The sequence below is a fragment of the Solea senegalensis genome, linkage group LG1, assembly GCF_019176455.1.
Source record: "Solea senegalensis isolate Sse05_10M linkage group LG1, IFAPA_SoseM_1, whole genome shotgun sequence".
NCBI classification, from domain to species: Eukaryota; Metazoa; Chordata; class Actinopteri; order Pleuronectiformes; family Soleidae; genus Solea; species Solea senegalensis.
In genome coordinates, this window is record NC_058021.1 from 65511 (window position 1) to 81250 (window position 15740).

At 40.9% G+C, this 15740-nt stretch overlaps 2 protein-coding genes and 1 long non-coding RNA gene across 3 annotated transcripts; 2 read left to right on the forward strand and 1 right to left on the reverse strand.

Annotated features, from left to right (window-relative positions):
- Nucleotides 1–4457: 4457 nt before the first annotated feature.
- Nucleotides 4458–11150, reverse strand: eci2 (enoyl-CoA delta isomerase 2). The gene is made up of 11 exons (XM_044036724.1): nucleotides 11092–11150; nucleotides 10441–10502; nucleotides 10245–10348; nucleotides 8016–8114; nucleotides 7758–7943; nucleotides 7146–7215; nucleotides 6980–7079; nucleotides 6793–6913; nucleotides 6610–6699; nucleotides 5047–5190; nucleotides 4458–4949 (listed from the first exon to the last, which is right to left on the reverse strand). Exons 1-11 carry the CDS (start codon nucleotides 11148–11150, stop codon nucleotides 4794–4796), a joined length of 1191 nt encoding a protein of 396 aa, XP_043892659.1. The 3' UTR covers nucleotides 4458–4793.
- LOC122776292 lies at nucleotides 10463–12373 on the forward strand. The gene is made up of 3 exons (XR_006361193.1): nucleotides 10463–10526; nucleotides 10794–11421; nucleotides 12357–12373. It is a non-coding gene; the product is annotated as an uncharacterized LOC122776292 (long non-coding RNA).
- LOC122776282 (gamma-crystallin N-B) lies at nucleotides 12369–14517 on the forward strand. Its single transcript, XM_044036736.1, has 5 exons — nucleotides 12369–12451; nucleotides 13059–13150; nucleotides 13511–13667; nucleotides 13936–14081; nucleotides 14262–14517. Exons 1-5 carry the CDS (start codon nucleotides 12431–12433, stop codon nucleotides 14395–14397), a joined length of 552 nt encoding a protein of 183 aa, XP_043892671.1. The 5' UTR covers nucleotides 12369–12430; the 3' UTR covers nucleotides 14398–14517.
- Nucleotides 14518–15740: the final 1223 nt, after the last annotated feature.

A 15740-nucleotide genomic window follows, 5' to 3' on the forward strand; every position in this document is an offset into this window, starting at 1 on the left:
CAATTGAATGGAGTACTTGCATCGAACTTGCGACCATTGCGACTATGATGTCTTTCGCACACAGGGTACCGGTCTTAACCACTGAGCCACTCCACCTCCACCCAAACTTTGTATTTGGAATGTATGGGATATTCATCACCCAGTAAAGAGGAAAAAAATTCTTACTTCCCTTAAAAAGGAAGGTGTTGAGATTGCATTGCTGCAGGAAACCCACCTGGAGGATCAGGAACATCTCAAACTGAAACGAGATTGGGTTGGTGAGACTTTTTTTTCATCCTACACGAACTTATAGACCCGTTTCTGGAGATGCTAAATGATTTGTTGGTTAGAGGATAATTACCTAAGTCCCTCACTGAAGCTAATATCAGTCTCATACTTAAAAAGGTGAAACCAGCTGATGAATGCTCCTCGTATCGTCCCATAAGCGTGTTAAATGTTGATTTTAAGATACGTTCTAAAATACTAGCATGGCGCCTTGAGAAGGTGCTTCCTAACATTATTAATGTCGATCAGTCTGGATTTGTTGTTGGCAGGAACTCTTGTAATAATATGAGAAGGCTGTTAAATGTAATTCAACTGTCACATCAGCAGAAACTCCCCAGCATGGTGATAAGTCTAGACGCAGAAAAGGCCTTCCACAGAGTCGAATGGCCATTTCTTTTTTCTGCTCTTGACACCTTTGGGTTGGAAGGAACATTCTGCAGCTGGGTTAGACTCTTATATAACTGACCACTTGCAGCTGTTTGTATTAATGGGCAGACTTCTTCTTACTTTCCCCTGGGCAGGGGCAACAGACAGGGGTGTCCCCTGTCCCCACTGCTGTTCGCCATAGTTATAGAATCTCTCGCGGAAGCTATAAGGAATAGCCCAGATATTACGGGAATCTCTGCTGGTGAAAAAGATCATAAAATAGCCTTATATGCTGATGATATTTTACTTTTTGTAACTAACCCACAGACATCTGTACCAGCTGTTTTGGAAATAGTAAATCAATTTAGTGAGTTCTCAGGGTACAAAATTAATTTTTCTAAATCTGACGTTATGCTTCTAGGTAACCCTCGTTGCTCCACTCCATCTCCATTCAAATGGTCACCCGAAGGTTTCACTTATCTGGGGATTTCAATTACTCCATCACTTGAAGCACTGTACAAGGCCAATTTTGTGCCTCTTCTAAAACACATTAGGGATGATCTAGACAGGTGGATCGCTCTACCATTGTCTCTGTTGGGGAGGATTTCCTTGCTCAAAATGAATATCTTGCAGAGACTTCTGTATCATCTTCAAATGGTCCCTATTTTACTTAATAATAGAACTATTAAGAGGGTGAACAGCTGTTTTAGTACATTTATTTGGAACAGAAAGAAGCCACGATTAAAGATGGCTAAGCTACAGATGTCTGTGGAGAAAGGCGGCTTGGCGGTCCCTAATGTTAGACTTTATCAGCTTGCTGCACAGCTTCGCTACATAGCTGATTGGATTAATGATGACCCAGAATCAGTTTGGTTAGATCTGGAAACACTTAACGCAGGTAACCCTTTGCCAAGTCTGTTATTTGCCCTAGACTTAAAACAAATTAAGTGCTTCAGTTGATAATATTATAGTTAAAACGACTCTGCAAGCCTGGCAAAGAGTAAGGAAGCTGGAGGGCCGTGCAAATACATTGTCTTCTCTAGCTCTATACACCGTAACACTGATTTTGCCCAAGCCGGCACAGGTGGTGGATTTAACATTTGGAGAGATAGAGGGGTCTTAACCCTAGGGCATTTATTTCATAAAGGAGTGATGCTCCCATTTACAGAAATTAAAAAGAAATATAACCTACCCCCACATAATTGCTTCAGATTTTTCCAAGTCCGTAGCTTCATTCAGGAAAAAAGCAGCCATCTCTTTGACCATCAGACAAAATAGAGCGTCTGCTTCTCAACAGGGGAAAGAAATCAGTCCTTGGCCAGGGGTATATGTATATATATATATACTGTACATAGTCTTACCAGTAATATTAATACAGACTACCTGCGACAGGTGTGGAATAATGATCTTAACCTCAGAATGGATGAAACAACATGGGCAGAGATTTGGCAACTGCCAAAAAAGATTTCTATATGTAATAGAACCAGAGAGACCCAGTTTAGGATACTGCATCGCTTACAGATCACCCCCCAGCTGAGACATAGGATGAATCCGAGTTTGACAGAAATGTGCTCTAAGTGTCACGTGGAGATGGGGAGCTACAGGCATGGTGTCTGGTCATGTGTTCAGAGTACTGGCGTAAAATTACTGATAAACTCAATTTGATTTTTGATGTCCATCTTGACCCTGATCCTCATTCTCTGCTCCTTGGCTTACCTAGCCCTCATATCAAAGAAGGCTGTTTAATATTCTTACATTTGCAGCCCGGAAAAATATACTCCTTAAATGGATTGATAATACACCTCCTATGATTATAGGATGGCATAAACTGATATATCTAACAGAATGGAAATGGAATATCTGATATTCTAATGGAATATCTGAATACAGATTCAAATGTAAAACGCCAGTTTTCTTCAAGACCTGGACACCCTTTCTTAAATATGCTGGTAAAAGACTCACAAATATTGTTTTAAAGGGAATGGTCGACTGCAGCACTGATAGTTGGCAAAATGACATCTTTGGGCCGTGAGGCTAGATTTCCACTTACTTGGTGATTTATGGTTATTTATTTATTACTCATATCTTGTCTTGTGACATTTTGTTAAGATTTCAAATCTTTTGATTTAAAATTTGTAAAATTTGTATCCTTTTTCTACTTGTTTCTCTTGAAATGGTTAGTTGTTGCATCACTGTCAATTGTAATGGACTGAGCGCTCCTGTGTGCAAATATCTACTCGGATGCTATGACACCTCCCACAATGCACCTATATAATTGTATGCAATTATTCCCAGGGAGGTCGAGGGCTGGGAATTTCAGGAATCTCTACTACATGTGTGATTTTTGTGGCCTTTGTTTGTTTGTTTGTTTATAATATGTTCACTTTGTATGTTTATGGAAAAACCATAATTGACAAGCAGCTCACACTGTTTTATCTACTATCACCTCTACCTCCTCCTTCACCTCCTCCTCTACATTACATTACATGTCATTTAGCAGACACTTTTATCCAAAGCGACTTACAATAAGTGCATTTCAACATTCGGGTATAAACAAAAGCTAGAATTAAGTAAGTGTTTCAAGTACGTCAATTTAAAGTGCTCATAAGTGCGATGTACAAGTAAGAGTTTTTTTTGGTTTTTTTTGTCACAGTTATTGTCTTAGTCGAGGTAGAGTGGAAAGAGATGTGTTTTTAGTTGGCGGAGGAAGATGTGGAGGCTTTCTGCTGTTCGGATGTTGATGGGGAGCTCGTTCCACCATCGGGAACCTAGGACAGCGAGTGACTTTGCAATCCTCTCAGTGAGGAGGCAGCGAGCCGGTTTGCCAATGCAGAGCGGAGTGGGCGGGCTGGGGTGTAGCCTACATTTGTAGGTCCTGGATGTAGGCTGGACCGGATCCTTTTGTAGCATGGAACGCATGCACTAGAGCCTTGAAGCGGATGCGAGCAGTTACAAGAAGCCAGTGAAGGGAGCGGAGGAGTGGTGTAGTGTGAGAGAATTTTGGTAAGTTGAAGACCAGTCAAGCTGCTGCATTCTGGATGAGTTGCAGAGGTTCCTTGCAGTATGAGAAGGAGAAACCACAGAGTTGTCGTGGGTGATGGTCAGGTCTGTGGTGGGAGAAAAAGAAACTCGATCTTGTCGAGATTGTGTTTCAAGTGATGGTCAGACATCGACTGAGAGATGTTAGTCAGACAAGCAAAGATCCGGCTTCCAGTTTGGGACATGTAGGAACAAGACTTGCAAACGAGAGTCTCCTGAGAATTTGACCGTAACTACCTTAAAACTCCTATATATGAACTTGCGTAGAAGAAATCGTTTCATAAGTTTAATTTTTCATTTACTACCATTTTTTTGTTTGTTTTTTACCATTTGTCTCCCCAAGATTTTTGTTTCTCCTGTCTTTGCAAAATAATTAATCCTCTGGCTTAAGCTTTTCATGTTTCCCATAAGATTTAGGTATTGCTGGCCGATGAAGTGTTGATTTCCAGAAATGCTTTAAGTTCAGCAGAGAAGTTGGAAGTAAATTCCTCATCTTTAAGAATAATGGTATTAAGTCTCCAGTGACGAGACTGATGTAACGCTACTTAAACCGTGCCGTGACGAGACGAGGCGTGGCGAGTAGAGCCGGTGGAAATGCACCATAAGGTTCACTTGGCCGGTCATACAGACTGAAGTCATGTTGTCCCTCATTGAAATCCTATTCATTTATTTGTGTTTTAATTTTATTTAGGTGTACCTGGGTCTATGACACCTAAAACAAAGAGAGGCAGCCCCAGCTCGGTCGAGTGAGCTGCCTTAAAACCAGTGAGTCAGTAAACAAACAAACATCACAAACTGTTTGTTTTTATTTAAACAGAAAAACACTTAAAGGCACAGACGCTTCCTTCACGTGAAAATCTCAGCTCCTCCCTCTCCTCGTGTTGTTAGTATGCTAATGTTAGCACCGTGTCAATGTTAATCTAATCTTGCAACAACTGCTTTGGTAAAAACTGTTTTTCTACATGGGTTTGACAGCGGATGCTGTGATTGGCTGTCTTCTGTGATGTCACTGCCCGGGCATTTAGGCCACTCCCACCTGCAGTCGCAGCAGCTTCTCCTGAGGTGAAAACTTCCTGATGATGATAATGTTAAATGATCCTGTCACATGGCCCGCACCCATCCCCTCACAGCTTGGCCTTGGCCTGAAAGAAGGTCATGATGGCGTTGGCGCACTCGTCTGACGTCCAGCGCTCCATCAGTCGCTCCACCTCTGCGTCGTTGACAGCGTGGAGTCGCTGCTTCTCCTCTGAGCGGATCAGCTGTTTGGACAACGCTAAACTCTGACAGACAAGAGAGGGCGGGGCCAAATTCATTCACTAGGTCTTTCTTAAAAAAAGAAATTATTACAGCTGTGTGTGTGTGTGTGTGTGTGTTTACATTGCGCGGCAGCTTAGCGTATGACCTCAGGCGACCCCACACTTCCGTCTGGAAGCTGCTGTCGGGAAAAACCTCGGTGACGAGGCCGAGTTTGCAGGCTTGGACTGCCGACAGCTTCTTGTTGAACAGCAGCACCTCACTGGCCTGCAGGGGGCGACACAGATTGTTTTTAAACCAATGCACAGACGCAAGTTTAGCTTGTGTTGAGGGAACGAACGTAACAATAACGTTGTTAGATTAAGATAAAGATTCAGTAAAACTGATGAGACAAAATTAAAAAGATGTCATCGATAAGAAACTTCAATCACGTCCATTTAAATCATGACTGGAAAGATGCAGCTCCACCTGGTGGCACTTCAAAGTAAAACACCTGGATGTTTCCCAGACTTTGTACATGAGAGGGACGCAAAAAACAAGATGTATATTCAGTCTGTCAACGAGGGCAGTATAACAGGCAAATATAGAGCAAAATCTGAGCACAATGTTTCATGATTCATTTCCAGCCTGAACTTAATTTTTTTTAGAACTTTTTATTTATTTCACATAAGTAAAACACATGAAGATGTACACAAAAATCACACCAATGAAAATACATATAAACATAATAATAAATAAATAAATAAATAACCAAAAAACAACACACATATAAAATGAATACAAATTGAATACAAAAAGGAGGTATTTAGAGCTCTAGTAATGCTTGCAATATTGGTGTCCATTTTCTCTCAAATTTTTCTAATTTCAGTTGTAATCTAGCTGTAATTTTTTCCATAATAAAAATCTTTTTTATTCTGTCTGTCCACTGCATTATGGTGGGGGATGTGGCTCCAATCAATTAATTGTGATAATTTTCTTTGCTATCAAGAGCAGGACTCTCACTAAGTAGCTACATTGTCTACATCAGATCCTCAGGTAGTATCCCAAGTATGTAAAGGGTTGAGTCAAGATGTAGATCAATACCCAGAATTATTTTTACTTATTTTTTCACCCCTTTCCAAAAATATACGATCTTTGGGCAATCCCAAAATATATGAGTAAAGTTACTCACCATGCCACAGTTCCTCCAGCATAATTTTGACGTTTTACTATATTTTGCAGGGACAGATGGGGTATTAAAGTAGCGCATCTTGACTTTCCAGTCAAACTCCCTCCATGTTGGACTGTTAGTTAATTTATGACCTGCTCTGAATGTTTCCTCCCAATCATCATCCGTTATTATTATATTTGCTTCCAATTCCCATTTTTCTTTAACATCAATATTATTTTCCTTGGATTCATATTGTAGTGCTTTATACATTTTTGAAATCAACCCTTTTTTGACTCTTCCTCTGTAAATGACATGAGCAATTCTTCAACCTTTGTTGGTTCTTTGCTTATTATTTCCCATTCATTATGTTTCTGGAGATAGTGTCTCATCTGCAAATATTTATAAAAATCATTATATAAATTAAATTCCTCTTTGAGTTGTTCAAACGTTTTCAAAATTTGCCCTGTAAAAATGTGTGCAATGTACGCTAACCCTAAACTTTATTTTTTGAGAATAATATTTGTGTGTGTGTGTACCTTGGCAGAGCCCATGATCTTGGGGAAGATGTAGGAGGAGCAGCCTTCAGGACTCTGACCCAGCTGACTGAACGGAGTGTGGAACGTAGCCTGCACGTAAACACACACACATTTTAATTACAGGTTGTACAGAGTGAGTGAGTGAGTGTGAGTGTGTGTGTGCGTGCGTGCGTGCGTACACACCCTCTCAGTAGCGTACACCAGGTCAAACAGTCCCAACAATGTGACTGAGATTCCAACAGCCGGACCGTTCACCACGGCAATCAGAGGCTTTGGGAAGTCGATGTAGGCTTTGACGTACTTCCTGTTCACGGTTAGAAATGACCAGAGCTGAGAGTCATCAATTAATCAATCAATCAATGAAACTGACCTGAGCAACTCTGCTCCATCTCTGGCCATCTCCTCCACACCTTTATCTTTGAGCTGGAAGTTGTTCAGGTCATTTCCACTGCAGTAGAAATCACCTGCTCCTGAGAGAGAGCGCGTGAGTACATGTGTGAGAGTGTGTACATTCTCACACATGTGTGTGTGTGTACCTGTTAGAACAGTGATGACTGAGTCGTCTTTTGCTGCCTGCTCCAGAGCTGCGATGATCTCACTGTACATCTGAAGACAAACATGACACACTTTAAAGGGACAGTTCAAGGTGTCAGTCTGAGCTGACTATACCGTGAGCGCCCCCTGCTGCTGAGAGCCCAGTGTTTGTTAAACCGCTCACTCTTCCACACCAAAGCTCACAGAGAAAATCAGTGATTTTAGCTGGCGGGGACACAGGAGCTGCTGGTCCTCTGCTGCCTCGTGTGGTCACTTTGTGTCACTGAGGTCAATCTGAACAAAGGATTTCAAACACTGAAGTGACAAAATAAGACATTTGAACTTTGTGATGGAGGCAGCAGTGGATCTACAACTCCTGATAAAGACGCGATCATGTGACGCAAATAAAGACGCGATCATGTGAAGTAGATATCATCGACTTAAACTGACTTACATTTTTTGTTAAGTGAATCAAATCTGTTTTTTCCCTGTTTCTGCTGGCAGCCATTTTGTTTCCCTGTGTCTCAGCAGCATGAAAAACCTGAACTGTCTTGGACACTGAGTGGAGCTGGACTCCACATTGCCGTCCTGTAGTCGGACAGTTGCCTCCTCACCTGTGTGGTGATGGCGTTTTTCTTGCCTGGTCGGTTCAGTTTGATGGTGGTGATGTCATCTTCGGTCGTCACCAGCAGGGTGGCGTACGTTGTCCCAGCAGCCTTTGCAGCCGCCGGGGCGGAGCTCGGTCCTTCTGCCGCCACCAGGGAGCCAACTAGGTCGCAGTACTGCTGCCGGGCGTCATCCTGAGAGGATTGACATAATTAAAGGGTGATTCCACACGAACACAGAGCGTGTGAGTCCTGTCATGTTTGGACCTGTGAGACGGAGCCCAGAGAATTCCACGCATCCCACTTGGCCTTGTTGACAAAGTCCAGCATTCCAGGTTTGGGTGTGGTGCACGGACCCTGAGTGGCCTGAAACAAACACACACACACACACAGGTTAGTTTTACTCTCTTTCTCTTTAAAAACAGAAATTCAGCTCCAGAAAACACTTTCTTCTTCATCATTTAAGCAAAGAAACAACAGATGGAACTTTGTGAATGTAAAATAATAATTTAGTGAAAATGTTGTGTAGTGAAAAGATCCATTTGAAAGTGAGTCCAGAATATCTTCACACATTCACACATTTACACAGAAGAATAAATGAAAGCTGCAAATCTTAAGAATTTGGATGTTAACGTCAGCATTGTTATTCTGACGTGCTTTTATTGTGAAGTGTCAGCGTTCTCAGGGCTGAGGGAAAGTTTATCGTAATAATGCTGCAGTTTCAAACCACCAGAGGATCAGGCTCTGTGGATTTAGAGTGACAGTAAAACCTCCTGCCAACATGGCGGCATAAACAAACACGAGTCACATGACGTCCAGGGGGTATTGCACAAAACTAGAATAAAGAAATCCAGGATAATTGAGCAAGCGCGGCTTGAACTAGTCTGCTCGGCGCATCCTGGCTTGATTGGTTGCACGTTTGCCAAACCAGGATGAAAAGGCGCAGCTATGTTAAGCCAGGTGAAGATAGTTGGGATAAGTGAGTGTTCACGGCATACTTAAATAGACCTCGCGATCGCTCACAGAATCACAGATGAGAACATGGACAAAAGTCGCGCGTCATGCTTTTCGGCCACCGAACAACAGCTCCTGATGGAGTTCTATGAAGAGGTGAAAGACTCCATACGAAAAAAAGGCAATACTAATGCCATAATCAAAGAACGTGAGAAAGCCTGGCAGACAATAGCGGACTGGCTTAATGCGTAAGTAGTCCAAAACTGTCCAATTAATAAACAGTGCTCCACTGGAACTGTCATAATTAGGCTACAATTAAAGGACTAAAGGAGTTACTTTTCAAGTTACTCAGGAAATGTAGAGTATGATTAAGTGCAAACAATTATCCACAATGTGTGTCATTTAATCTATTTTTCTCATGTTACGTTTTTATCTATTTTATCTTTCTATCCTTCATAAAGAACAAACTTGTCTGGCCATAAAAGGACCTGGCAGCAAGTTAAAATTAAATATAAGAACATTTTGCAGGCTGGTAAGTGACTTTAAAGTAGATAACAGTGAACAAATGAGGTAAATAGTTTAGGTGTCTGCTGATATGTTGAATGTCTGTATGATTGTAGCAGTAAAAAAAAAAAGCCCATAGAACTGGCACAGGGGGCAGCCCACCAAGACAGGATATGACCCCAGCGGAGGAGCTGGCACCCCATTTAAATAAAGGGAGGCCAGTGATGGAGGGGATCCAGGGAGGGACAGTAACAGACTCTGTCCCAGCCACAGAAACTGTCTAAGAAATGGAGCTGGATCTTGAGATTAAATGCCAGACACTCAGGAAACTGGACCTGGAAATCCAGAAACTAGAAAGAGAAGTGAGTATTTCAGTGCACACAGTAACCATAACTGCAATACAGTGTCCAAAAAAGGGCAAGCCATTATGAAGAGGGAACAGGTGAATGAGAGTTGGACATATAATATATTGCCCTCGTCACAGATTTCATTGAAAACACAACTTCATCAGCTGTGTTTTGTAATCTCAATTACTGCAATAAAACACATATTTATGAAACCTTTGATGGCAATTTGACAAGCAGCCTTCATTAGCATAGCAATATAACACTTGGCCGGAGTAATAATACTACCACTTGAATCAATATAAAAAGACTGTTGCAATTACAAACAGCCAACAGATTTAAATGAAATGAGAAATGACTATATATGTTATATTTTAATACAAGATAATTAAAATGATGCAAAATACCTAGAGAGACCATGGACATGCTGTAAAACACATTAATTCCACACGGGATTGACGGTGGAAATACAAGTGAATCACTAGGATTAATCTTAGCCTGGCTGTTAGCTTGGTCTGGAGCAGGCTAGCTGCAGAGAATAAATCACCATAGTAATTTGGCCAGGTTAAGTTTGAGCTGCTTTCGTGCAACCGACTTGAGGCTGAATTCAGCCAGGATAACCAACATTTCCCGGCTTAATCCCTTATCTTGGTTTTGTGCAATACCCTTCTGGTGTTTCGACATGTTTGTTTACCTGTTTGAAGAGAGCGTAGATCTTCAGTTTCACCTGGTTTCCTGGATCTGTCTGCAGAGACGACAGCTTGTTCTTCGCCTGCTCAAACTGCTGCACACTCACACCTGCAACACACACACGCACACATCACAGTGGCCTCATCAATAAGAGAGTTATCAGTTTATAGTGATCAACAGAACAGATCAATGATTCTCACCCATTGTTGCAGAGGCTGTGGTGTGAAGCTGACGTGTGGACAGAGGACAGACACTGACCAAGCTGGAGACACACGGACATGTTTATGTTTGTTTAACTTTAATTAAAAAACATTACTATTATTAATTAACATTAACTAACTCAAAAAACTCAGAAATGATCTCCTGAAACAAAGTTGTGTATGAATTAAATAAATAATATATAGATTATACATTATATATTTATACACTGTCTTTTAATTATTTACTGTTCCAAATGTTTAAATCATCTAAACCTTATACATTTTATTTTACATCAGACGTTAAACTTTTAATTCTTTATTTAAAGATATTTATTTTGTCTGTTTACTTTCAGATTTGTCCGTTTTCTTAAGGCTCAAACTGAAGAAAAACAAACAAAAAAACACACCCGACAAGGAAAGAACTTAAGACGTAAGGAAAGAGGACGAGGAGGTGAGGACGACACCTCCGTGTGTGTGTGTGTCCTTTATCACTGAGCTAACTTGACTGACAAGTTAGCATGTTAGCCTGTGTCGTTTCTCACTGACACCGGAGCCTGACCTAAGCTAACAGGCTAACATTAGCGTCCTGTCGTTACCGCAGTGACCGCGAGGACATTAGCGGACACGTTAGCATTAACGGACATGGCTCACCTCCTCAGTTTGACTGAACTCCACATAACGGAGCAGCAGCGCAGAGTCACGGCGGTCATTTAAACGTGGAGCGGAAGAGTCCGCGGGAGAGTCCGAGGGTCAGAGAGGGCGGGCTCCGTGGAGGAAACTTAGCTTAGCTTAGCTTTAGTTTAGTTGCAAATTGCAGTAGAGCTGGTTACACCGCTGCCCCGCCTACTCCGACGTCTGCTGCTCTGATTGGCATCAGTTTTGACAGCAGTTTGTTTATTTTACAAACCAATGAAAGCACGCGCTTAAGGACGCAGTCCCGCCTCTGTGCTCTCTGGGCGGAAATCACTGTGCGGGGCATCAGTGAGCGACAATAAAGGCTGTTTTTGATGATAAACGTCTTATATTTTTTATCTGCAGTTTCAGCTGAATTCACGACAAAACCCTGAAGATCAACAAAAACACATCAAATCTTATTTTACTGAATCAATTTACTGACTTATTCTGAAGACAATGCTAAATACACAGAAGTTCCAATGAGGTTTGGTTTCAATGAGCTAAGTGATCAGCTGATCACTTCTCTGTATTTAGATGTAAATAAAATACCATTCTGTTCTACGATAACTTTAAGAACGTGTTCACATCTTTATCTCTAACTGTTAGACAGACTTTTCCAACAGGAAACTGAATAAACCACTCACCTTTCCCACACCAAAGTCCATAGAGAAAATCAGTGATTTTAACATCACAGCACACAGGAGTTGTTGATCTACTGCTGCCTCCATCACTAAGTTTATATGTATTATCTTGTCACTTCGGTGTTTGAAATCCTTTGTTCAGATTGACCTCAGTGACACAAAGTGACCACACAAGGTAGCAGAGGACCAGCAGCTCCTGTGTCCCTGTGAGCTAAAAATCACACATTTTCTCTCTGGGGTTTGGTGTGGGAGAGACTTCTGTTTGAAACACAATCCAAGTTAAACTAATGATACTTTCTACTCCAGTTACTGTGTCTTACTGTCGTACCAAATGAATGACTGTTGTTGTTATTATGTTCTTAACTTGAATGTTTGTGTGTGGATGTTTCCTGCCACCGTTTCCATAGAAACAGGGTATGTCCAATATCACTGACCCTGCAAAGCTATTGAGAACAGCACACACACACACAGAGCAGACTCAGCAGCAGATGAAGAGAAAGTGTGGAGTCGGCACAAACCTCTTCATCCTCCTCTTTTGTTATGGGCCTGGACCTCACCCTCGCTCGCCCCCGGCTAACCCCCCCTCTCATGTATATATAGGGGTGTCCAACTTTTCCTCTCTTACACTGCGTGTGTGGTTGAGTGACAGGTCGAACAACACCTATAGGACAAACATGTCGCAGTACTCTGGAAAGGTGAGTGCAGAACTAAAAACCACTGATGCTTGCCTGAGATTTGTTTTGATGACTGTATCAGCTTACACTTTATTTCTGCTTTTAATTGTCTTTTCTGTAATTTATACATAATTTAAAACGTTTTTATCAGGTTAAAACACTGAATTACACCTTTAGCAAAAGCCTTGTTGAATGAAATCTGCGTCAGTTTAAGTCTATTATGTTTATAGAACATGTTCACGTCTTTATCTCACTGTTAGACAGACTTTTGTAAAACACTCACTCTCCCACACCAAAGTCCATAGAGAAAATCAGTGATTTTAGCTGCAGGGACACTTAGTGTCACTGAGGTCAATCTAAATGAAGGGTTTTTAATGAATGAACAAAATAAGACATTTGAACTTAGTGATGGAGGCAGCAGTGGATCAACAACTCCTGTGTGTGTGATGTTAAAATCACTGATTTTCTCTATGGACTCTGGTGTGGGAGAGTGAGTGGTTTACAAACGTCAGTCACTTTAATGTTAAAATATTAATTCTCCTTTATTTTGCTGCTGTCTGATGTTTTCAGACAAATGTATGTCATTATTATTATTAATAACATATATATTGCTATTTAAACCCTGCAGATCACCTTCTATGAGGGGAAGTGCTTCACCGGCAGGAAGCTGGAGGTCAGAGGTGACTGTGATAACTTTCAGGACCGTGGCTTCATGAACAGGTAAGAAGAAACAAATGTGTTTCTCACTCATGTTGTCACCACTGAAGCTGAGTGAAGTGGGGACAATGCTGGATTTTCAAAATAAAAATGAGTGAATTTAAAAAAAGATAACTGGATAAAAGATTTTGGTTGAGGAATGTGGGTGGAGTTACTGACCAAAACAGATGGGTAGCTCCACCCAGGCTCTGCCCCCTGCCTGACTGGTAATATGCACTTTCACCACTAGATGTCACCAAGTCATTCTCACTGGTCCTTTCAGCAGGTGGAAGAAAAACGACTTCCCCTGTAAAGACCCTTATTGTGAAGGATGTAGCATCATGTTAGCTTAGCATATTTTGGACTTTTTGTTGTTGTTTTCAGGGTGAACTCCATCCGCGTGGAAAGCGGCGCCTGGATCTGCTACGATCATCCCGACTTTAAGGGTCAGCAGTACATCCTGGAGCACGGAGAATACCCAGAATTCCAGAGGTGGAACTCCCACAATGACCACATGGGCTCCTGCAAGCCTATCCGCATGGTGAGCACATGACATGTGACGCACGCCTGCTACGTGACATGTCTTTAACATGTTCTCAATCGTGTATAAATAACTTTAAAGTATGTGATCAATATTACTGAAGCTAAAGTCTTTTACTTTACTTAAGCGTCAAAAGTCATTTTTTGATTCTACTTCAGCTTTAGAAGGAAAAGTATTACGTTAGGATTGAGCCACGGTGGATCAGTGGTGGGGCTAGTTGTGGACACAGCGGTGTGGACAGAGTAGTAACTGTTGTTCTCCACGTTAGCACGGTGAACATTATCGCATCGAGCTGTTTGAGGGCGGTAACTTCTCGGGTCAGTGCGTGGAGATGTGCGACGACTGTCCTTTCCTGCAGAGCCGCGGCTTCTCCAAGAACTGCATCAACTCTGTCAAGGTGTACGGAGACGGAGCGTGAGTGTGACACACACACACACACACACACACACACGTATGTATGAACGTTTAATTTAATTTAATTTAATTTAATTTAATTTAATTTAATTTAATCTAAAACAAATAGTACGAGAAAATAAACTATCATTATAACATGGACAGTTTAACAGTAAATATTATCTGTGTGTGTGTGTGTAGCTGGGTGATGTACGAGGAGCCAAACTTCCGCGGCCGCATGTACGTGGTGGAGCGCGGTCACTACTGCAGCCACAACGAGTGGCAGGCCCAGAACCCCAACATCCAGTCCATCCGCAGAGTCGCCAACTACTTCTGAGGCCCCGCCTCTTAGACTCATCAGACCCCGCCCCCCTCTGCTCTGACCCCTCCCACCACTGTCATCATGTACCTTTAATGAACTCCAGGAGAATAAAAGAAAACAGGTTTTTTTACCAAACACTTTGTTTTTTGTTTTTCTGAATAGAACAACACATGGTCACATGGTCCCAACACAAAGGTGTAGTTTAATAAATAGTATATTATTATTACTATATTATTGTTACTGTAGTTACATAAATAACTGCAGGTTTTAATTCAATAATAAAGCTTTGTTTTTGTTAAGTTATTATAATCTGTAAATTGCAGAAAAGTCTGTGTGGGTGTGTGTGTGTCTGTCTACACAATTATGACTGTAAGGTCCCAAATTTAAACGAGTGATAATGGTCCTGAGTTTAAGGACATTTCAGAATCCCACACACAACAAACAGAATTCTAAAAAGCAACAATTACTAAACACACACACAGATTTTGCACTAGTGAACCTAAAATTCTTCCAATTTATAATGTTTTTTAACAGACTCAAACATTTATGTAGTGAAGTAAAACTTTCAATAATAAAGTGACTTTTCTAATGACGTAACTCATAAAAATGTTATAATAAGTGGAATTAAGCTTTTTTTATAAAAAAGTCACAGCATAGCGAATGTTGGTGCTTTTATTTTGAAGGAGAGGAAGTGGCGATTGGATGATTTGATTTGTTTCCGGCCAATACGGAAATTACTAAATCTTTACGTTAATGTGCGACGTTAACTTGACCGACAGCGGTTTAACGCTTTACTAAGTGCTTTTTTTTCACCGTTATTCCAAATAAGAGTTTTATGTGGTGAAAAGTTTCCAAGACAATAAAGCCTGTTGATGAAACTTTGAGAGTTTTAGTGGCAATTTAGAAACGGAGTAGTTACATCCCAATAGAAATTTTAAGCCACCTAAATTTTTTAAGATATTATATGGTATACAATTCCATAGCGATTCCGGACAATTCAATTCAAACTGATCAAATCTAAGACCCCCAATCCTCCTTCTGCTCTCTCTAAATTGAGAATTTCTTTTTTGAGGCAATGTCTCCTATTTTTCCACACAAATTTAATAAATGAATTATTGATTTCTTTGCAGAACATATCACTAACAAAAAATGACAAAGCAGGATAAACTAATCTTGATACACCTTCATCTTTTGACAATAACACTCTACCAAAAATTGAAAGGTCACATTGAAGCCATAAATTAAAAATTATCTTAGTTTTCTTAATTTTAGGAAGAATATTTAGCTGTTGTCTGAGAGTCATGTCCTTCGAAATATGAACACCAAGATATTTAACACACTGTTTCACAGGAATATCA

Bases quoted from the DNA above. Each gene is read 5' to 3' on its own strand.
- LOC122776282 (XM_044036736.1), top strand. From the start codon at position 12,431: ATGTCGCAGTACTCTGGAAAG. The intron at 12,452-13,058 runs GTGAGTGCAGAA...TAAACCCTGCAG, and splicing joins TGTCGCAGTACTCTGGAAAG to ATCACCTTCTATGAGGGGAA. The intron at 14,082-14,261 runs GTGAGTGTGACA...GTGTGTGTGTAG, and splicing joins AAGGTGTACGGAGACGGAGC to CTGGGTGATGTACGAGGAGC.
- eci2 (XM_044036724.1), bottom strand. From the start codon at position 11,150: ATGACCGCCGTGACTCTGCGCTGCTGCTCCGTTATGTGGAGTTCAGTC. The intron at 7,944-8,015 runs GTCCAAACATGA...CAATCCTCTCAG, and splicing joins CTCTGGGCTCCGTCTCACAG to GATGACGCCCGGCAGCAGTA. The intron at 7,080-7,145 runs GTACACACACAC...GCTCTCTCTCAG, and splicing joins AGTCATCACTGTTCTAACAG to GAGCAGGTGATTTCTACTGC.